At 32.2% G+C, this 23,661-nt stretch overlaps 2 protein-coding genes across 4 annotated transcripts; both read left to right on the top strand.

Moving 5' to 3' along the window:
• Positions 1-7,952: 7,952 nt before the first annotated feature.
• LOC116424801 (uncharacterized) lies at positions 7,953-14,220 on the top strand. The gene is made up of 5 exons (XM_031971684.2): positions 7,953-8,217; positions 8,929-9,045; positions 9,740-9,862; positions 9,946-10,056; positions 13,754-14,220. Exons 1-5 carry the CDS (start codon positions 8,120-8,122, stop codon positions 13,755-13,757), a joined length of 453 nt encoding a protein of 150 aa, XP_031827544.1. The 5' UTR covers positions 7,953-8,119; the 3' UTR covers positions 13,758-14,220.
• Positions 14,221-15,012: 792 nt separating this feature from the next.
• Positions 15,013-23,586, top strand: Sos (Son of sevenless). 3 transcript variants are annotated; one of them, XM_031971613.2, is made up of 20 exons: positions 15,013-15,532; positions 16,203-16,466; positions 16,553-16,636; positions 16,781-16,861; positions 16,982-17,131; positions 17,206-17,414; positions 17,499-17,682; positions 17,764-18,010; positions 18,121-18,345; positions 18,422-18,785; positions 18,863-19,055; positions 19,138-19,374; positions 19,447-19,602; positions 19,693-19,875; positions 19,959-20,076; positions 20,143-20,432; positions 20,505-20,727; positions 20,888-21,195; positions 21,512-21,764; positions 21,849-23,586. In XM_031971613.2, the coding sequence occupies exons 1-20, from the start codon at positions 15,425-15,427 to the stop codon at positions 21,938-21,940; spliced, it is 3,969 nt and encodes a 1,322-aa protein (XP_031827473.1). In that variant the 5' UTR covers positions 15,013-15,424; the 3' UTR covers positions 21,941-23,586. The 3 variants fall into 3 exon arrangements, with proteins under 3 accessions (XP_031827473.1, XP_031827472.1, XP_031827474.1); XM_031971612.2 differs by having other exon boundaries at positions 20,876-21,195; XM_031971614.2 differs by lacking the exons at positions 15,013-15,532; positions 16,203-16,466 and having other exon boundaries at positions 16,785-16,861; positions 20,876-21,195.
• Positions 23,587-23,661: the final 75 nt, after the last annotated feature.

The raw sequence follows: 23,661 nt of genomic DNA, 5'->3' as shown, positions 1-23,661 counted from the left end.
AAACAAAGTTCAATAAATATTTTAACAAATATATATGTTTATTTAATGTATCTACAACCAAATATCTATTATAACATATTACTTGTATCGCATTAATTGAATGAAGTTACCTAATCACATCAACCGGGACATTATTATTATTTTAGTTTTTGCGAAAATAAGAACCATGTTCTCATCGATCTAAGACTACATTAAAAATCAGAGTACATTAACACGGCTGAAGTTACATATTTAATACATACGATTTCGTTTAGAAAAGTCTTACATTTTTCATGAATTTTCATTGGAAATGTTACATTTTTCTATTCTTTTTTTGGGATTAAGACATTCATACACTGTTTAAAATTCGTTTACACTTTTAAGCCCTGTTACTTCGCCATCTGAGCTCCCTCTGCAGAAGTCACAAGCGAAACATTTAATACTCGTCGGTAAATGTAGAATCTTATTTCTTAAAATTTTTCGATGATACAACAGATATGTGGACGGTCAAGTGTGCCGAGTGTCCGTTTTTACATGCGCTGAAACGTTTTGAGAAGAACATTTTTCTATGAATTTCAATTATCCACTCCCTCAGTCCGACTATATGCAATTCGTACTACTTACAGTGAAACAACAGTTAGAACTAGCTACATCTCCGCTATTCAAGTTCGATAAATTTAACCCTCGTTTCGCTGATTGTAGAAGAAGATTAACGAAATAACAAAAATTTTAATGAATTTTATTTATTTAAATAATAAGTTTCAATAAATTTAAGAATTTAATATTCTCGTACTTTGAAGGAAAACAAAATTTGGCGCAAACGTGAACTTAACGTAAAATACAAGCTAAATATAAAAATGATTTATTATACAAACATTATTAATGAAATTAAGCTGTATTTAAGAAATGCATTCTTATGTTAAATTTATGTCGATATTTTCCATGAAATGTTGCAGAGTTATTGAGATTAATTTTTTAAGCTCTTCGTCCTCGTCAACTTTTCATTGAACTTACTGACTTACAATAAATTAAAATAAAAAATTTTATATACAAAATTGACAATTGGTAAATTGATCGATCAGATGGTTTAAGGTATTTAAATTATTGAATTTTCAACTTTACTTCGTTACGAAAAAGGGTTGATCAACTTTAGACTACCAATATTTCCGCAAATGCAGGTTTGTAGGAATTATTTTATAAAAATTATCCTCCAGAGTAGCTACTCGATAATAAACTATTTTAAAAACGAATTGAATAATTTTCATTCGAATAATAATTCCAAAATAAATTATTTTAAATCCCGTTACTCAGAATAAGTTATTGATCCATGGTAGTGGTCTCTACTTCCACTGTCAAAGTAACTTAAGAAACCCTTAGCTATCACTCATTGATTTTTAACAAATTATGAAATAAGCATCAACAAAGAAAGTGTTATGGTTTGAATAAAAGAAAAATCTAATTGCAGCGTCTTTAAATTGCCATTATCCTGAATTTTAAAGGTAGAACTACCGTATTTGTCAAAACGGCTCGTATCAGTTTTCTTATTTTGCAATCATTGACATCATAAAAATATTGAATATTCGAAACGATTTAAAAAATAATTTTACTTGAATAATACGAAGAAACCGAAAAAATCTATTGTTACAATTTTTATAAAAAGTATGCATTAATTATATCAAACACTCAGTAGTTTTAGGGTTAAATCAATTTTAAATCATTGTGCTTACCAGAAACGCATAGTAAATAATCTGTTTATCAGTAAACCAACCTATTAGCTATTGCTCATAAAGGAAGCGTCAAAACCATCAAAATGAAGTACAAAATCGACGCCATTTTCTTCGGAAATCAACTTAATCACGAATACTTAACCCCGTTTAATGTTTCACAAGGAACTGAATCGTTGCACCGTGATATATAATTTCACGATCGGAAAACTTCACGGAAACGGTACTTTCCCGGAGGAAAGCGGGTGAAATTATATTCGATGGAGTTGCGCAGGGGGCAACCAGCAAGGTTTTCCAATCGGTTCTGTTCGCGTCCGTGCAAATAGTTCATCCATGTCGTGCGCGATTGGCCGGAATGATCGGCCGACGTGAACGATCCACCGACGGATAGATATCGAATTATTTCATAAATACGCACACACACGCCGCGTGGGTGGCCGATTTCGCAATTGAACTGCGCAGTTGTAACGTATCATTCGGTACGTTACGTATACTGCGGCAGAACGGGCCTCCAAAACTTACACAATCCAATCTTCTTTAGTTTCCGATTAGCAGGATGGCCCGCCTATCGATCTATGTACACTGTTGTAACTCAGAAGGAGACGTTACAGCGAGTGGATCATCGATTTTAATAAAACTTCTTTTAATAAATCTGGAGGAAACATAAGTCGATCCATATTTGGCCATTTTGGTCAAAACTCGATATTTATAAAGATATTTAGTAGTTAAGTTTTCCATTTCAAGAGATACTTAACATTAACAGTACCGGGAACCGGTGAAATGATGGGATTTGTAATTCAGCGTTTTCTTTCGTTCATTTAACTTTATATCAATTCCTATATTGTTCAATTAATCAGTTTTCAATTTTTCACTTTCCTTTTCTTTTTGTTTTCACTGAAAAAATGTATCATCTAACTTGTTTACCTTTCTTTTGTAGCTATTTTACTGATAACGGTAGGACAAGCATCGGTACGGTTAGTGTTAGTTATTTTAAATTAATGTTTTCTGTTTTTTCCTTTTTCTATTTTATTCTAATGTAATGTTCTCCACTTATATTATTATTTACAATGTTTGGGATGATAGATTTCGTTGAAGCATGGAAAAGTATCTCTCGAAATCAAAAGAACTAAATGTTAAATATTTTTATAAATATCGAGTTTTTACCAAAATGGCCGAAAATAAGTTGGCTTATTTTTACTCTAGATTCATTAAAACAAGTTTTATAAAAATCAATGAACCATTTACTGTAATGTTTTCTTGTCAGAAGTCACTGACCATATTATTCACGGCGAAAAAAATATATATTTAGCAACGAACATAATTCTGCAGACTATACAGAATTTTGTTTAAAATAGTAAGAGTCTGCTTGGATTTCGGACCTTTAGACTACCAACGGGGTAATACGTCCCAGATCGTTCCGGGGCAAACAAGCCGTTTGAATTGCATCGTTGTCTATTCCAATGCTACTTTGGAGTCTATTTTATAAAGTAAATCGATTATTTGATTTAGAGATTAGAATTCTTCCACCGCTTGAGCGTTTTGTTACAGTTCACGCCTAGTTATTCATTTCACCTTGTTTAGTTCCTAAGTGAAACCAGAAAATTTCAGTAATTTAAGGGTTGAAGGAAGTTTAAAGATTAATTTTACCTCATGATTATTTTATGTAGGTACTTCTTAAAAGATAATAAAGGTATCTTAATACACAGACAATTAAGTTATTAAATTCTAATATTTACGTAATAAAAGATAAAATATTAAACTTGTAAGAAGTTAAGCTTGCCTCGTAATGTCCTATAAATCACCTATACGGTTTCTAATAGCCCAATTATCTTTCACTGAATGTGGCACTAAAATGGTCACAAAATAGTAGAACAGAATTATAGAGAACCATAAACGTTATACAGTGAATCAAATGAAATAACTGTACTGTACTAGAGTGATTCTTTTCATATAAATTGATTGACATTTCACAAAAGCTGAATTCATCAACTGAACGAATTGAATGCACCGAATAAATGACTGGCAATCCCCTGTATATATTCAATTGTATTCAAAAGAGAATTTTTCGTAAATGTATCTCGTCGTATTATGAAATTTGTAAAGATCGTTTTCAAAAAAGCGAAACGTGATCAATATGGTCCGTTCTCGACTGATTTCGTACGCTCGGTGCGAATCAGCCGAGTATATCTTCTCCGGGGTGTTGTGAAATTTCCACGCATGATATCTTACATTACGCCCTCCGTGTTTGGCACGCGACTTTGTTTTTTCTGTGTGTTGGTTTCTATTTTTGGTTTCAATTTCATAATGCGGTAGATCAGCGTCCGCTGGCATCGAGTCTTTTGATTTTCGACAGACTTTTGAAATCTACGTTAACAGGTATAAAAAAATTACAAATTACTGAATGAAACCCGTTAACCTTTCCAATATTGTATATCCTGTTCCCCGTTATTTCTATCAGCTTCTTATTTTTAAATGGAAATAAACACTTTGTTCGATTATGTTTTGTTTATTTATTTGATTGCATTTAACTTAAATCGCTGAAGACAAATAAGAAATGCGATTATGCTCGTACTTTGAGGAATCTCTCTGGTGTAAGTAGTTCTAATTACTAACAGAAGTTTGCTCTCACGCTGCCTACGAGTTACGCCGTCTTCAATCTTAGAAGAATATACCTTTCCTTTCGAGGACTAATCCAAGAGTTTCTACAAATACCTTTCTCTATATACGTTTGTAATTAAAATCTTCTTAACAATTAGGTACTAGGAAATACAGTTACGAAGATAAATCGAACGCTTAAGCACAGTGATCATCGATTTTCTAGAAAAAAACTATGGAAACTGAAATTGTCTGTACTCGACTATATTTATGGCGTAATTTTTCAATTTTCGTTTGAAACATCAATTTTAAATTTTCTTAATTAACTTTAATCAAGTTTCAATTACAAAGTTCTTTTCCTTACTGAACATTATTGATTAAGAAGTGATATAGATGAACGAGTAACGAAAGATCACCTCTTTCTAACCAGAAAATATTTTTTTTCAAACTTTTCTCCAAGGTCTCCAAGAGTTTACATTACAAGATTCCCTATTAACTGTGTAAAATGCAAAAATATACTCAATGTAAAGTCAAGTGAAGCTTTCCATTTATTTCGAACCTCTTAAAACTCTCGAATTTCTCCATTAATTTTTCGTTCAGCTAATATATCTCTAAACGTACGATTTCGCGTAAAGATACGGAGTCCAGCGACTCATTTTCCAATTTATCGGCACCAACTTTGCTCTACTGACTCCACTGACTTCGTGGGTTGCAAGAATAATATGTCCAAAGATAGCGGAAAATCCGTTGGACTACAGTAGACTACACAGATGCGTTAGATAATGATGAAATGTAACGTTTGTAGTTACAATCATTCATTATCACATTAAAAATTTGTGATCACGCTTCGGTTACATACTCGTCCTCGAGGTGTATTCAAGTTCTAGTGAAATCGTGTTCGCTGAATGCAAATATATTCATTGATTCAATAAAATGTCATCAAAGAGGAGAATCCATTGTGATCAGAAAATTATCTAATTTACTGCATAATGCAATCATCTATTTTTCCGTTCAATATTCGAATAATTAAACTGGATTCGAGTAAATTACACATGATGACTCAATACATATTATACATAGGAAAATGACTTGAGGAAGTACAGATTAAAATATTCTGTGGAGAAGTACACACGTAGACACAAATTTCTCTGATAAAATACGGATTACTTTAGTACACGTAAAAAATGTACGCAATTTTATAACATATGACTTCCGGATGGATGATTTCAGAGGAAATTGAGAGTTCCTGATGTTATTAATTCCGAGAAGTACTGAATGCTTCAAACTCGCAAATCTTATTTGTATCTTCGTTTAGTATGAAATAGAGTATCTCCCTTCGATTCGCGTGGAGAAAGATAGCAAACCGAATCATGAATGACGAAACTAGCAACATAATTGCGTTCTTCCATGCGTTCGATACGCGAAAACGTGTTCCCTTACATCTTGAACTCCTTGTACCAAACTTTTATGCACATCATCGATATGTTCGTTTTTTCATGGTAAAATGTTGCGAAAGTGACGAGTAGTAAGCATTTTCATGAGCAAGTGCACTGATATCAGTTAAAATGTGTTCATGACGTTAATGGCAAGTGATTTTGCGCCTCTAACACTAAAATGTCTATTCTTTTCATTTATCTTAAGGAAGGGAAGAAAAAGAAAATTTTGCAAAAATAAAGTAAAGAGGATTTTGTCACTCTATAATACATTTTAAATATAATATGAAGGTAATTGTCATACATTAACCAGCAATAAAAAACATTATACATTAAATTGACTTTGACTAGCGTGCAACTGAGCGTGACTGAATGCAAATAATATAATAACTAATTAATAGATTTTATTGATAAATAATAAATGTTAATAAATGAAACGACGTTTAAGATAAAAACGAGATTTGAATTCTGTGTTGTAAAATCATTTGTGTTTTAAACATTTTATAACAGCTCATTCGTGTATTTTATATCAAAAACGTTTTTCTAATTTCTGGCAATAACTTTGAAGGAAGATTTGGAGAAGAATTCATTACATTTTCTTCGCAAAAATTAAAAATATTATTAGTAAATATCAAAGATATATAATCAATTACTTAAGAAAGATCTTCATTGCTATTAAAACATTTTGAACACCAGTTATATTTTAAGTAAATAGTACTCAACCATGTATCTTATTTATTAAGCTCTTTGTTTCAATGAATTATTATCTGTAATATTTATTCTAATGAAAATGTTACATACTAAAAAGAAATTTAGGTTAAGTTTATTAACAGCACTACTTATCTGTTGAACCTCGCCCTCGTATACCTCTTCTTCTTCATTTTAATTTCAATTGTTTATTAAATGTAGTTCATTTTATGCTGTTTTATTGTACTATATTATTGTATTATACGTGATTTTTATATGTTTCTGTTGATTCATTATCAGTTTCCTGTTGTTAGATTCAACACATGCATTGAAAACATTATTATCGTATTATCAAATTAAATTCTCCACGGGCAAAGGAACAATTTTGTTGAATATAATCGGCGCTAAAATGATTAAAAAAGAACTGTTTTAAAAATCGAAATTGTGCAAACTTATGCACATCGAATCTCTTCAGAAAATCGTGCGATGAATGATGCTTCAGTGGGTGTCCCGAATATCACGGAGTATAACTTGAGCAATTTATCTGCATTATGCAACGATCTGTCCAGAAATATTTTCATTATCTTCACTTGAATTTTCCAGTGAATTTTTTCAATTATTCAGATACCATATAGGGTGATTCAGAAAATTAATTTCAAAGGATTTCAAGCATTTCCAATAACGTTAATGATTTTTTTGCACCACTAAATTGGATTTAGTAAATCCACAACGTTTTTGAAGATCAAAACTTCCTCTCTACAGTGATCTCCAAAAATGATTAAAGTTCAGGAAATTCGAAAATTTTCAAGTTAATTAAATGTAATTTTAAAGTTTCATAACTTAACAAATTTTTGTCTTTTTCTAGAGATGCAATCCCAAAGACGTTTAAATTCTTAAAACTTATGAGGAGAAAAGCATTTTCATTTTTCGATTTCATGATCGGAAAACATTTTTTAAAATAACAAATTCGTAAAGGTAGAAGCATAACGATTTCACAGGTTATATTTCATACGTTGATCGCCACGTTGCATTATATAGAATGTATATGGCGACATGTAAATGCAAGAAGGTTAAGAGAAGAACTTTTGCAAACAATCTTGACTTTTCAGTTTCTGTTTCCTTAGGAAAATTGCTTTAATCGTATAAATAATTTGATGAGTACCAATTGGGCGGTCGACGCGTTAGAATGATCTGAGATGGATTGTCGTATATCCTTTTCTCACAAACTTTTACTAGTTCAAAGTGCTCATAATTATCTATGAAACGTCCAAATGTTTTCGTGGGCCACTGATTGTGGCAAAGGCGCTGCCTTGTCGAAACGATAGAAACAAAAATGTCAAAACAATCGAATTGCGATATGATTTATCAAGCGTGTCGAGCCACGCCGTCGTCGGCAGAGCAAAGAAAACGTTTTGCCGCGCCGATAACGCGAAAAGAGGGTGTAGTTGCGAACGTCAGCGGGCTGTTAAGTGGGGAGGCTGGTCCTCTGGCGACGAATATATACGCGCACCGAACGGTAGCCACTTACAGTTCCAAGTAGAACGAGAAGAAGAAAGATCAACCGGTGGCTTGCATTTGTTACGAGCACGGTGCAGTTCCCTACGCAAGAATCATTACATTTTCGTATTTATCTCTACTCGAGGGCCTGGGAACAAGTTTTTTCCAATTGGAAATTTTAATTGGAAGACATATTGTGACGAGATGTGTCTTTCCGCAAACATGATGTCCTGGATGTTTATATTGTCCCTCTCATTTCTTTACTGGTCTACCACTGTCTTCGCGCATCCTGGTTATGGAAGGTAATTGTCTGATTTTAATTTTCACTAGTAGATTACGAATACTCAGGTAGAAATAAATTTTTTTCTTTTGCTAGAAAGGATTTTTATTCAGAAAGAAGATTATATCTACCGTTAATCTTGTGAAATTTCGAAGCTTACGAGAAATAATTTTTTTCCAGTTTAGTTGTTTGAAAATTTATTCATAATTTGTAAATATATCGCTTTTTAATCGCTAAGTAATATAATTCGTGGGGTTTGTTTAAGATTATATTGTGTAGGAGAAGAGGTCGGTATGATTTAGGGAAAAAATATTTCAAGTACTACTTAAAATACAAGAGGCCATATTGTTCAAGTAAAATATTTTAATATTTCTATAGAAGCATAGTATAATATTGTGATTTTATTAATAATCTGAGGTGCAATATAAGCACAATAGTAAGTCTTTAAACTGTGAATAATATGAATGATTAAATATCTTTGAGAGATCATTCTTATAAAAAGCTTTTGATGGAAAAAATTGGACTTTAATTTCGTGCGTCATAAAAATTGTAGATTTTATTTGTTTATTATAGGTATAAACTCACGAGAAGTTATAGAATAAGAATCTTAATAGTGGTTTTATTTAATTTTCTCTCTGATTTGGTTTTTCCGAAATTCTTAAGGAGTTTAATTTAAAATTTATATTTCAAAGGACTGGGGTGTGTGTTACATTTAATTATATGTTCTTTACAGACTCACAAATATTGAAGAACAGAATGGAGCGCGACATACTTTGGTGAATTTAGCGAAAGCAGAGGATAATGACATTGTGGGGAAATTGAACGAAGAAGTACCAGGGATGTTCGTAGAGTGAGTACATATTTTTTAGTAATATAATTTAGAGAAACATTTTATAAAAATTGAAAAATGCCAATAGATTGTTTAAATTTATAAATAAATTTTCATGTGAAACTGATATAATAGCATTTTGCGATACTATTGTATTTTCCCTCAAATTTTATCTGAATATTCGTCAAAATAAATTTGGTTACCTAGACAAAAAAGCAGAGAACAGTACTAACAATTTCTTTGCAAACTAAAGGTTTAACTTAAGCATCTAACAAATTTTTATAATCTTTTTTAAAAATGCTTTAAAGTCTAAGCAGTGAACTAATACGTTTTTCATACAAGATTATTTATCCTTTACAAAATTCATAAAATTATAGGACTTAGATAGTAAGAAGAAGTGAAAAAGAATTATCGAACTGATCCCAGAAACTCCCTTTTATGAATACAATATTTAACAGTGCAATTCAATAATTGCAATCAAATCAACGAAAAAAATTACAACTCAAATGTTGCATTAACTGGTTGATCTGGTCAAATGAAATTAATGTTTCTTGCAATATTTATCAAAGAATTTTTTTTATTGAAATAGTAGAGAAAAATATGATGGAATCTCATTAGAAATTTCCATGAAGTACCACCCTGAAATTCCATTAAGATTTCTTAATTGAAACTATTTAAGGGTAGATGTGATTATTTAACAAATCACGTGTTACAGACGACATAAACGATTATCCGACCAGAGGCGTGCAGAATTAGAAACGATAAGGCGTCTCAAAAAAATGACCGAGCAATTGGTAACTGGATCGCGAGGAAGTCGACAATTGGATGTGTCCAAACTGTAAGTAAAAATGCAGTCTTCTAGATCTATGGTGAAACAACGGAGAAAGTCCTTTTTACTAATTACATGTTTTCTATTAACAGTGGCCGAAGGAAACGAGCGGTGTTCGAAATGAACATGAAGAATTTACGAAAACTCTTCAAATTGTCGGGGCAACTCGGTTATAAGGGAAATGCGGCTTTTCCTGTTGTTAGGTATGAATTTATTAATTTACTTAATTATTTTACAAGTATAATGTTGCACAGATTTAATAATGTAATATAGATAGCATTCTTACATTACAAAAAAACGGGTAGCTTCAGTGTAGAAGAAACAAAGAATTAACAAAAATTATGAGAGAAGTGCAATTACACTTGCAGATGGTTAAAACAATATTTATACGCATTATTTTCTGTAAATATAGTTACTGCCGAATAAATCACGCGGTATAAAAATATTTAGAAACTTACTATTTTCTGATACGCATTCGAAACTAAGATACAGTGACGCAAAAGTGTTTAGTACGGATTAATAAATTTTCTCCTTGACCTTTAGCTTGTTAATCCCCTTAATTAATGAAGTATATGTCTACTGTGATCATGATTTTCGTAAAATAATCTATGAAAATGTCAGTTTACGTAATCGTTCACAATCTACACAAGATAATGTAATCTCATAGAAGTTTTGACGGTGCATGGATCATTTTTGTTTACTTTTTCTGTCTAACACTTTCGGATGTTGCTCACGCTATTAGCTATTTAAATTAGTGTATGAACGAAACTAGATTTCTTTTATAATTTACAGGGCAGTTAATTACTTTTTCCACTAATTAAAGAATAATTGTACGTAAATTTCGGTAACAGCATAATTTGATTTTTTTGGCAAATTTTGTTCCCAATTTTCGATTCACATAGTTTATCATGTCATTTAAGTGTATGCTACGAATTAAAAGTACGGATTTAATATTAATAAAAGTGAATTAGTCTTCCATTAGTCCAATCTCATCCTTCGATCAGTAATGTATTGTTAATAAATTCTATACGTCAGTGATATTCAAAATAATTTTTGATTATTTCATATTAAAATAACATTTCAATTGACATTCTTTATCGTTTCAAAAATTTCATTATCCAATTAAATATAACTATCAGTTTCGTAGTGCGTTTAAAAACCCAGACTCGAAATATTAAACATTTTTCTCGACCACGTGTTTCTGATAACTGAAACGGTTGATACAAGCAACACGAAAATTTCATTATCAGCAAAATTGACTTATCGTGTTGCGTTCAAAAAAGTACTACATTCGAAATGTAAAAGATCTTTTTCGAGTAAGTCGATTTCTTCTTCGCGTAGGAGAATAAAGTGAGACGTAGATTAAGATGAATGGGGAACTTTCGTCGCCGATTAAAGTGGTCACGTGTCATCGATGACGCAGCGGTCAATCGAAGTACGTAAATTCTTGGTCGTGAATCGCTGACTCGAACGATCCGTCTCGATCCTAAAGAACTCATGGTGATCTAGTCCCTCCTCCAACCCCTCCATTCCACACGCTTTTTCCTTGATTTATTTCTCCGCATCTCTTTTTCTATTCGACCGATAAGATCATTGGAAAAAACACAAAATTCGCGACGCGATACGAGTGCACGGGTTACACACGCGACAGAGAATCGCGGACGTGATGTAAGACGGCCATAATGTTAATCCAGATAAAATCCTTGTCGGGCCGGCGCCCGCGACGAACTCGTCGCATCTTATCTTGCTCTGACTGTGTCGCAATTATTTCTGATCCGCATCAGAAATAATTCGACGATAGTCGGACGCAAATCTAATTAAGATACGGACCGAGATGGCACGCGAAGTGTTTAACACTAAGGTTCACAGAACTCGTCAATTTAATGGACATTGAATGTTTTAAATTTGGTAAAGATTTACATCGATTCTGACTGATAAAATTATAGGAATATGGATTCTAATTCTCTCTTTTCCAAGCTCTAATTTTTAAAATCTATATAGACGAACATTTATTTTTCTAGGAAGTGTATTACAAGTATCCGTAAATCTAGCTAACACATTGACGATCGCGTTTTTTTCACAAACGTATATTATCCATTTCAAATTGAAACTCTCATACAGCATAGAAGATGTTCTCAACACTAGATAACGATTTGGTAGCAATGATTCTTTATTTTTTATAACTGGATTATAGAGAAACTAAGAGACAAAGAACAAAAAGCTAAAGAAGTCAAAAGACAACAACATGTTGTCAAGAGAAATAAGAGATCTCCACCATTGGTTGATAATGTGTAAAGACTGATATTTTCTGTTTTTTGATCGTGCGATTCACCCTCTGGCTTCCTTCTCGACCGTTGACGCTAGGACTACCGAGTATTTGATATGATATATGACACTTAAAAAATCTATAATTTATAATTATAATTAAATCTAAAATTACAATTTTGATAAGAAGTACATACCACGTTTTTTTAACTTTCTACCAACATTATTTATACTATATTAATTAAACTATTAATTTTTTAAGTATTAGATATTTGATATCTTCGAGATATTATTAAGTGCAAAATAAGGAGATTGAAATCAGGCATTTATGAATGGTAGAAGAATTATAAAAAAAAATATTAGGTTAAATACAAGTATAACTTCAGTCTCATTTCATTCGAAAGATAATGTATCGGTATAGTTATCATTTGAAAAATTCTACACAAGATTATTTACCGGAAATCTAGCAAACTGATGTTTCATAAAAATGAAAACTAACGAATAACACTAATTTTTCAGTAAGTTAAAGGACGTGTATCTCGGGACGAATTGTTTTGTATATAAACTATAATTCACAATATCTAAAAAAAATCTACAAAGATTTTAAAATAAAAATTAAGCCATAAGAAATTAAAATACGAATTATATTCTACTGCAAAATAATAAATAAAAGTAATACATTAATTACATATGAATAAAAAATAATACATTAAATACATATCAATTACATATGAAAATGTTAAAGTAATTACAAGACTTTTTATTTGACATTTAACTGACATTCCGTTAAAAATAAACAAATGTCCAGATAGTAATAACATATTCAGATGTTATGAGTAGTGGCCTATGAAGATGCACGTATTTATATGTATATGCATGTATAATGATATCGGTACAATATCGTATCGGTTCTCAAAAATATCAGTATACAATTACCACTTTATTCGTGCTACCAGCAGTATCTCTGTTTTGTTGATTGATTGGTTATGTAATTTTAATCACCACTTTAGAAACCAAGCAACTAAGATCAGAGAAATACTAACATAGTGATCATTAAATGTTTATTATTAAAAATTTCTTTAAGTTAAAGCACACGTTATTGATTACTTTTTGTCTCTGAAACATTATTATAGTAATTTCCAAAATAATTTAGATTTTTATTTAAACCTTTGTTGAGGATATGACTCATTGCAAAATTTTCATAAAGTCTTTGAAATCAATATTATTAATGTCAAAAACAATATAAATTTTCTTCAAGAAGTATAATTTACTGTTATTTTACAAAATAAACATTTTACTAAATAATTTTGTATTGGACTTATGTACTTTGAACTATATTGACTTATGTACTATATATTATATCTTACAATAATTTTCAAATTCTGATTATGAACAAAATAGTTAATGCATTCGCGATTAAAAGTAGCTGCAATTATTAATATTCCTAAATTGAAAATTAATCTTAAAGGCGACAGTAGTTACGGAATATTGTGCTAATATGACTATCTCATAATATATAGTTTAATTTTGCTTTTCTAACATGTATTTAGTTCATTATTTAATTCAATTTTATTGCAGTGGGCTGTTTCGATGATTTAATAGTATTAAAATAATTTGATTTATTTGTGATTACAGTTGAAGCTTTAAATCAATGGAGACGAACGTGACTTACCGAAGGCGGTGCACTGAATTAAAAGAAGGATGATCCTGGTATGGTTGAAAGATTGAAATCAAGTTTGGTGTACCAGCCCGTCTCAAAGAATGATCGACTAATTTGGAATTAGGTGTACATTAGGTGTAAATCAGTATCACAACCGTCCCCTGCGTATCGTATAACAACAACAGCTGCACAATTTATTTATTTCATGTAAACGAAAAAATGTTTTCAGAGCGCCCTACTATTTGTAAGATATTTTTTTATTATTTTTTTACGTTGAAATAAATTATGTGAACATTTTATTTATTACATAATAATAGTTATCTCTTAGTGATGGATAATTTAATCTAATTTAAAATATAAGTTAATATTTAGAAATTTCATTAAATATTTTTCTACTGATTTTTTATTTCTAAATTATTCGCTAAGTGTATCAATGGTGATTTAAATAAAAAACTTTGAAAAAAGTGTATCGGAAAAACTGTGTTTATTGAAAATGTTATTTTAAAATCACTTATTTAAGAAAATTTTATCATTGAACATTTTTCGCAGTTCAAATGTACTTACAGGTTTAAGCTTTAAAGGTTGCTTTGCTGCCATCTGGTGTTCATAATCTAAAATAATAGATTATACCGATTTACTATACAAGTAAATTTTAAAATAAAATTTATAGAATTTTGTTTGCACAAAAAATACATGCGACAACTATTTTATTAGATGTTGACAAATTAAAATAAAGGAACTTAACAATCAATACTTTTACACATACAGAATTTGTAATAACTATAGGAAGAAACATAAATATACATACCTGAAATATGTATTACGCATAACCTAATTTTTTATTTTCTATCGATACAAGTGAATAATTACAAATGCATTAACTAAACTAAATGTAGAACTGTATGAAATTTTTCATTAAAAAAAAAGAACGTTAATATGAATCGACAACTGTTCTTTTCACGTCTTTCAAAATGAAGCGTATTTCAAAACAAAGTATCAAAAGTATTCTAATATTTTTAAGGTATCGAAAACAATATCTAATGTGATTTTCGAACATGTATTCAATTTTCAATATTACTTATACATTCAAGTTGTTCGAAACGCAAATGTATAAACGTTGCTCCGAATTTGATCATTTTTGTTGAAGAACGTTAAGCAACTTTTAAAGAAGCCTCGAGTCATGCAATCGATAATCGCGCGACGAGATATATCGAAACTCGCGAATATCTCGTCACGACAGTACTATCGCAGTTATCGATCGCTGCGAGTCGCGCAATGGTATCCTTTGATAGTAGTGGTGTTCGCACTGGGTTCTGACAAAAATTCGAGTAAAAGGGCGTGTAAAATGTACAAACGGCATAACTCGGGGACTCTCGGGTTGGCCTCGGAGATGCTTCCAAGAATAATAAGTGTTAGAGGCGTAAGGGTACCGAGGGAATATAACCGAGTGGCTTAGCCGTCGCATTACATACAGAGATGTCTGCGCCCTGAGAAAACGGACTGACGGACAGACAGACGTCTCTGTCAAGTTTTTGTGACTCCCGACGAAATGGTCATTGTAAATATCGGGAACTCTCCGGAGCGTGTTCTCTAGCTAGTGCGCGTTATTCTGTCGGGTGCGTGATACCTTGTACCAGTGCTTTGAGATGTTTTCGTCGCCGGCGTCAGTGGTGGGCGAGCCGTCAGGCTACGACTTTCAGAAAGAGGAGAACGCCGCCAAGTGGAAGGGAGTGTTTGTCAACTCCCTGCGCAAGGTATCATCTGCCTTGGTAAATTCAATCCTACCGAATTTCCAGGGGCTCTCGTTTTATCGAGTACCCGTCGAGCCAATCGGTTTGGTATTTCACGGATCCGTCATACCCATTGTCATTGTTGATTAATGTGTTACAATCTCATATGTGCTCGTTCTCAACCTAGAATCTTATCCTGTCATCATACCAATTTTATAGTACACACTCGCGACGATAACACAAGCCTCGTTTAATTTGTTGAATATGATACAATGGCACTTAACAATACATTATTGTACAGACACAAAATAAAATATAGCATGTAGCATGTTATCCTTTTAAAAGACCACCTCTGATTATCACGTATAAAACATTGTATATTTGGTGAAATAAAGAAATTGCACTCGTTTCTGTGAAATTTAATTGTTTATTTTTCATTTGAAAAAAAAAAATATCTGATTCTTTATTATATGAAGTATTGTAAAGAAAGTATTTTATCTTTGTACATATGTTTTTCATATGTTTGTTCCTTCGTGTTCTTGTAGTTATTTTATTTGTCATTTATTAATAAAAGAAAAAGAATGTCAAATTGGCACCTATTGGAATATATTTATTAAGTAATGTACATTCTCTATGATATTTTGTGTTACTTATAGCAATTGGGAAAGTTTAACGAATAATTAAAATGAAATAGGTATTGGAACAAGTACATCCTAGTCTTGAAGCACGACAAGATGCTTTAGACTATGTTGAGAGTTTGATCTTAAGGCTGTTGGGTATGCTTTGTGGTCATCCTCCTCCACATACACCTCAAGATGTTGAAGAAAGGGTAAGGCGCACGTTTCCTACTCCCATTGACAGATGGGCACTTCGTGATGCAAGAGATGCTTTAGAAAAAGGGAAAAAGAAATCACCACTAGTTCTTCCAGTTGACAAAATTCATCAACTATTACAAAAAGTAATTATATTCATTTAAGTTTATTACATATATATTTGGATATATTTACCCATAGATATTACAATTTTATTTTTTTATGTTAATAGGAAGTATTACAACAGAAAATTGATTTACAAGTTAGTCTTTTTGTGGTAGGAGTTTTGGAATATATTTCTGCTGATATTTTGAAGGTTGGTAATAGTTACTGTTAATTATTAAATGTTTTATAATAATTTTATTAAGGAAAACTAGCTGATTCAGTTACTTTAAATTACAATTTTATGCTGTTTATTTTTACTAATTCCTAAAAATGTTTAAGATTATTTTCTTTTCAGCTAGCTGGAAACTATGTGAAGAATATACGCCATGTGGAAATATCTTGTGAAGACATAAGAGTTGCGATGTGTGCAGATATGGTAACATATTATTTTCATTAATATTAAAATTATGTAGTTGTAAACAGTAGTTGTTTGAATATATACGTAGCATTTAGTTTACAAAGTAAAGATTATTTTTAATTAGAATTTTATCGACAGGTATTAATGGACTTATTTTATCAAGATGATTATGCGGAGGGTCCACAGAGTGGCTTAGGTGCAGTGGTTTCCCAAACTTATGAAGAATCTGTCCGGGATCTCATACATGATGAACGTCACTATTTGCGTGATCTCCATATGATCATTAAGGTAACATAATTCATAACATTTATAATTTTATTATTTATGGAAGGAAAGTAACATATTTCTTATTGCTTGAATAGGTATTTCGAGAAGAAATTGCGAAGTTAGCACAAGATAGAACTGAACTGGAAACACTCTTCAGTAATATAATGGATATTTATGAAGTCACTGTAACATTACTTGGTAGTTTAGAAGATATAATGGAAATTACAGAAGAGAAACAAACGCCTACAGTTGGCTCTTGTTTTGAAGAGCTGGCAGAAGCAGCAGAATTTGATGTTTATATAAAGTACGTATAAAATTATTTAATTTTATGTGAACACATATACGTATATATTACTTAAAATATAAATTATAACAATCATAATGTTAGGTATGCAAAAGACATTAATAGTCCAGCTAGTCGAGAAGTTTTAACAAATTTATTGTCGAGACCTGAACCTAATGCTGCATTACGAGCAGCAGGGCATGGATTTAAAGAAGCTGTAAAATATTATTTGCCAAAACTTTTATTACAACCGATATGGCATTGTTTTTTGTACTTTGATTACATAAAGGTACGTTATCATTAATCCTTTATTTATATATTACTATAATTGGTGGATACATATTGATAAATTTGATGTCATTTTATTTAGGTATTACATAAACGTACACCAAATACAGAAGATGGTGAAACTTTGGAACAAGTACAAGGTCTTTTAAGACCACTGCAGATGGAATTATTGCAATCTATGGCGAGTCTTCCAAAAAAAGATACAGGTCTACGAATGCAAAGTAGAGCAAGGCGACAAGCAGCATTAGAGAAAACTAGTGAATTACAAAAAACTGTTGATGGATGGGATCAACGAGATGTTGGACAGTGTTGCAACGAATTTATACGTGGTATGAATAAACACTGCATTATGGTTATTTTCTAATTGATATTAAATAATACATATTATAATACATGATTGTATTATGTAGTTATATTCTTATATTTTTCTTATGTACAGAGGATATGTTGGGAAAAGTAAGCAATGGAAGGAGGTTAACAGAGCGAAAGGCTCTTCTTTTTGATGGTTTATTAGTTCTTTGTAAACCTAGTGGTGGCAAAAGAGTTAGTGTTACTGTGGCAGCAGTTGGTGTAGTAGGTCATCCACCTCATCAAGGTGAATTGCGTTTAAAGGAAAGATTTTTTATTAGGAAAGTTGATATTATAGATAGAGAGGATACCGAAGGTAAGTCAGAGAAGAATATAATCTTTAGACTAAGCAGTTAGATGATATCAATTACTATATGTAATTGTATTTGTAGAATTAAAAAATGCCTTCGAAATTGCACCAAGGGACCACCCTAACGTTATTCTTGTTGCCAAATCCGTCGAAGATAAAAATAGTTGGATGGCGGATCTTGTAATGTTGAATACAAAGAGTATGTTAGAAAGAACTTTGGACAGTATCCTTTTGGATGAAGAACGAAAACATCCTTTAAGATTGCCTCCACCACACTTATATAAATTTGCCGAACAAGATGGCCCAGAAAATATTGTTTTAGAGGCCAGAGAAAATGGTGGTGTTCCATTAATTAAGGGTGCAACTTTGGTTAAATTGGTAGAAAGATTAACTTATCATATATATGCTGACCTAGCTTTTGTACGAACATTCCTTACTACTTATAGGTGTGATTTATTTATTATTTATTTGTCATTTAAGGGTTGAATTCTAACAACTGTCTTATTTTGTTATTCTTTTATAGGAGTTTTTGCTCACCTCAGGAACTATTGACTTTATTAATTGAAAGATTTGACATACCAGATCCTTCTTTAGTTTACGGTGAAGAAGAAAAGCCATCTGGTTGTAAGACAACCGCCAGAGAAGATTGGAAGAGATATAGAAAAGAATTTTGTCAACCTGTGCAATTCAGAGTTTTAAATGTTTTAAGACATTGGGTTTGTAAAACTTTAATGCTTATAATTTAACATATTTTTAGGTTAGGCTTTTGAGTATTTATATAAATCTTTCTGAAAATAGGTCGATCACCATTTTTATGATTTCGAACGTGATAGAAATCTTTTAGAAGGGTTACAAGTATTTCTAGATACAGTAAGCGGAAAGTCAATGAGAAAATGGGTAGATTCAGTGATAAAAATTGTACAGAGAAAGTGTGAACCCTCTGAACAACGACCTATAACGTTTAGTTTTGAAAGATCTCCACCACCTATTGAGTGGCATCTAAATGTTCCTGAAGAAGAGTGGGGAATATTAACGGTAAGACTCATGAGTACAATTCATATTTACAATATGGAAATAATTATATAAATAATTTTTTACAAATTTTAGTTGCATCCAATTGAATTAGCAAGGCAGTTAACGCTTTTAGAGTTTGAATTGTACAGAACTGTAAAACCCTCAGAATTGGTGGGTTCAGTATGGACTAAAAAAGATAAAGAAAAGACATCTCCAAATTTACTAAAAATGATAAAGCACACAACAAACGTAAGTCACATTCAGAATTTTATTTACATTTATGCATTAAATATTATGTATATATGTTATATATATAATTACTGTATGTTTACTTCGCAGTTTACTCGATGGCTTGAAAAAACTATAGTAGAAGCTGAAAATTTAGAGGAGCGAGCAGCAATTGTATCGCGTGCAATTGAAATTATGATGGTGCTTCAAGATCTTAATAATTTTAATGGTGTATTAGCAATTGTTAGTGCTATGGGATCTGCATCTGTGTTTAGGTTAAAATTCACATTTCAAGTATGTTTCGTCATTATTACTTATTATAGTCTTTTTACTGAAGCTTCATGAAGAAATTTAAAAAAAATATTATTTCTTTTCAGCAAATTCCTGCACGATTGGAAAAAGCCCTCGAAGAAGCACGAGAATTGAATAATGATCATTTTCGAAAATATCAAGAAAAATTACGATCCATTAATCCACCTTGTGTACCATTTTTTGGTAAATAATTAGAAAAATGATTAAACGCTCATTTAAATAAATTATTGCTAATGATAATTTTTATAGGTATGTACCTGACCAACATTCTGCACATTGAAGAAGGAAATCCGGATTATCTACCGGGGAGTCCAGAACTCATAAATTTTAGCAAACGACGGAAAGTCGCGGAAATAACTGGCGAAATTCAACAATACCAAAATCAACCGTATTGTCTTTCTGTGGAGCCTAGAATAAGGCACTTTATTGAAAACTTGTCGCCTTTCGATCCTAATATGAAAGATGCAGATATAAGCAATTATTTGTATAATAAAAGCTTAGAAGTAGAACCGAGGGGATGTAGGCAACCACCTAGAGTTGTAAGTTCTACTCAAATACATCAATCGTGCACATTTAATATCATTAATCTCACTTATGATTCCTTTTCATAGCCCCGTAAATGGCCAGATTTAAACTTAAAATCGCCGGGCATTAAAGCTAGAAGCTTAAGCGGCAAGTTACCAGCTCCACTGCAAGCTGTAGCCTCTAGTGTAAGATTACACGATCCTCCACCGGAAGCGCCACCGCCAGAATTACCGGAGACACCTCCACACACTTCACACATCACAGTTTCTCATATAGGGGACCACAGTGTCTTTGCGCCTGTTTTAATAGGTTTGTGTCCAATAACGTTGGATTTAATATAAAACTAGTAGCCTGCTTCTTTTAACTTCTTACTTTTGTAGACATGCAAAGAAACAAGTTTTATTTCGTTGCATAATATGCTTGCATAGGTAGTAGACCTACTTTACTGTTAATACAGGTCCACCTCCAGGTTCACCAGGTCCTCTAAGCATGTCAGGACTTTCAATCAGCTCGCCAGGTAGCAGCCCTCAATTGGGATCTCCTGGTCATTTACCTGTTCCTCATCATCAGCCACAAAATAGTCACTTTGGCTTTAATTCCGGTACGATCGGTGTAGTGGGAGCTATGACTGGTATGTCATCGTCGGGCGGAAGTCCTGGTGCAGCATTGCCGCCTCCACCATCTCCTAGCCACATACCCCCCAGTCAACCTCCGCCACCTTTACCGCCTAGATCTCATAGAAAACGGGAGAGTTCCATAAGCGAGTCACAGCAACAGGTAATGTATTTATCATGTGCAGTGTATACATTAAATGCATTAAACGTATAGGAGGAAACAGAAATAAACAAACTAAAATACATTTTCTATACTTCATTTTTTAAAGACTATTCGTTAATTGTATGTTTTTCTTTCTCATTGTGACACTATTTTAATTTCAGTTATTTATTATAAGATTAAACTCGAGATGATCTTCGCGTAACCTTGATGCCTTCTTATAACAAAAATTAGTTCGGTTTATCCTTTATCCTTTATCGCAATGGATATAAATATAATTTTATGTAATTTTCCAAAATTTATTTAACTGATGACACAGACAAGACAAGCTCCAAATGCACCAATACTTCCTCCAAGGGACGGTACGTCTCCGCCGCCATTGCCGCCGCGAAGAGATTTACCTCCAGTTACGTTACCGCCTCGGCTTCCTACCTTGAATCCAAGTAGTTCGGCACTACTCGCAAGGCGGAATTCCACCTTGGAAAACACGTGTTCGAGCACTGTTCATCAACGGAGACACATGTCTTTCAATGGACCCAGTCCTACGTTACTTCCGCCTACGCAACCCAATGGTAAAAATACAAATGATTGAATGTACATTCAATTAAAACAGTTTAAAATCCTTTAATTCCCTGTTATTTTGTGTTGAATTGCAGGATCGGTAACGCCAAGACTACCACCAAAACCATTGCCGGGTCGTCCGCCAACCACCATGTTCAATTTCAATGCTCCTCCTGGACCTAGTTAAGTGTTACATTTTCCTACCTCTTACCTAAATTAATACACACCTTTTGGAAATCGAGATTTAGTCCACTCAGGAGAATTAATTGAAACGTGTAAGTCTCCATAATAATAATCGATTCGACAATGTAAATCGACGCTGCTGCGTTACTTTTTTCCGCACAAGAAGACACTTTTCCGGTACGAACAGATTTGTAACTTGGTATTAATGTATTTATTGTGGTTTTTTATTCGGTACTCAAAACACGCATAATTAGGAAAAAGTACACTAAAACAGACGATTATTTTAAAGAACATGAGGTACGGCCCATGTGTGATGAGATGCTGTTACATTCCTTTCGACGATTTGTCTTTTAATGCGCGTGGCACTATTTTTATTAAAAGTTTATTTTTCGAGAGGATATAGGATGTTTTAATGCATATAGTATATTTTTAGAGATTTTTTTACGAAATGACTGTATAATAGATATAAGGCCTTATATCCCATGCAATTGAATGTAACTCGTTTCAAACTATTTATCCAGAGGAGTGTCCAAAGAGTAAGATTTGTACAGAATGCCTAAGGAACAATGTATTAACGTTTGTTGTTGAAATCTAAAATATTTTTATAAATTAACGGTACGAACAACGTTTGACAATTTTGACGTATTTCATTCTTTTTTATCGGATGTGCGATGCATAAACGTCTTTCTATGTTTTACAGTTCAAGTGAAATGTAGAATGTGCCTAGTAAACTTTGCGAGTCACGCCTAATGTATTATTGCTAAAAATACTAAGTTGTAGATGGTAATGATATTACGACACTTTCCACTGCAACTATTTCTGAGATTACCTACATAACGTTATGTTAAAAACGCGGAAGAGAAGAGAACAATTGTAAATCTCCATATTGTCTTTTGTTAACGAAATTGTACATCACGGGTGAGTCCATCTGGCGATTCATGTTCGGATCACGAATCGCACAAGATGCTGATCTCCAATACGTTAGTACAAAAGCAATACTCTCCGCAAGTGTGTGCGTTATGGTAGGACAAATCTTAGTAGATTATCTTATTGCTAGATATATTAAAAAAAAAAAAAATAAAGAAAAGATAACGAAATAAACGTATACAAAGTTCTTCTTCATTTTGAAAATTGCGCATAATGGAGATTACTTTTTCTACGATTTGTTTTTTCGATATAAATCGATGATTTATTCTTCGAAGTAACGTAGACGGATTTATAGTAGAGTAAAGGATTGCTTTTATAGAATAGGAATGTAAAATACATTTCATCGCAGCTATTTGCCGAATCATGAAGATGAGATTGTAGCATCCGTAATGTTCGATGAGATCCGACTGATTGGACTATGTATCGATTTCTGTCGTCTGAACGGTCTCCTTTTCTTTAAAATCCCTGTCTATCCCTCAACACAACTGTGATACACGTTTAGATTTTAAAAGGAAACAGATAACGCAAGAAAGTGCAGTATGGAATGAATCATAGGCCAATATACATATAGAAATATACATATAAATTGAATCAATAGTAAAGAAGTAAATATGTACATGTATATTATTATAAATATATTCTATAGTAATTATTGTAATAATGTCAAGCGTAAGTCGGAAAATGAAATATTGAAATTATGTACAATAAAGAGTATATTGTGTAGATCGTGGAAAATTCTTCACCCTCTCCACGTGCAAGAGTTTTCATTACGAAAGAAGAGATTCAAGTACTTTATAA

The sequence above is a fragment of the Nomia melanderi genome, chromosome 5 (assembly GCF_051020985.1).
Source record: "Nomia melanderi isolate GNS246 chromosome 5, iyNomMela1, whole genome shotgun sequence".
In the NCBI taxonomy this organism is placed as follows: Eukaryota; Metazoa; Arthropoda; class Insecta; order Hymenoptera; family Halictidae; genus Nomia; species Nomia melanderi.
Note: the sequence above shows the minus strand (reverse complement) of the source record. Positions and strands in the feature narration are given on the sequence as shown.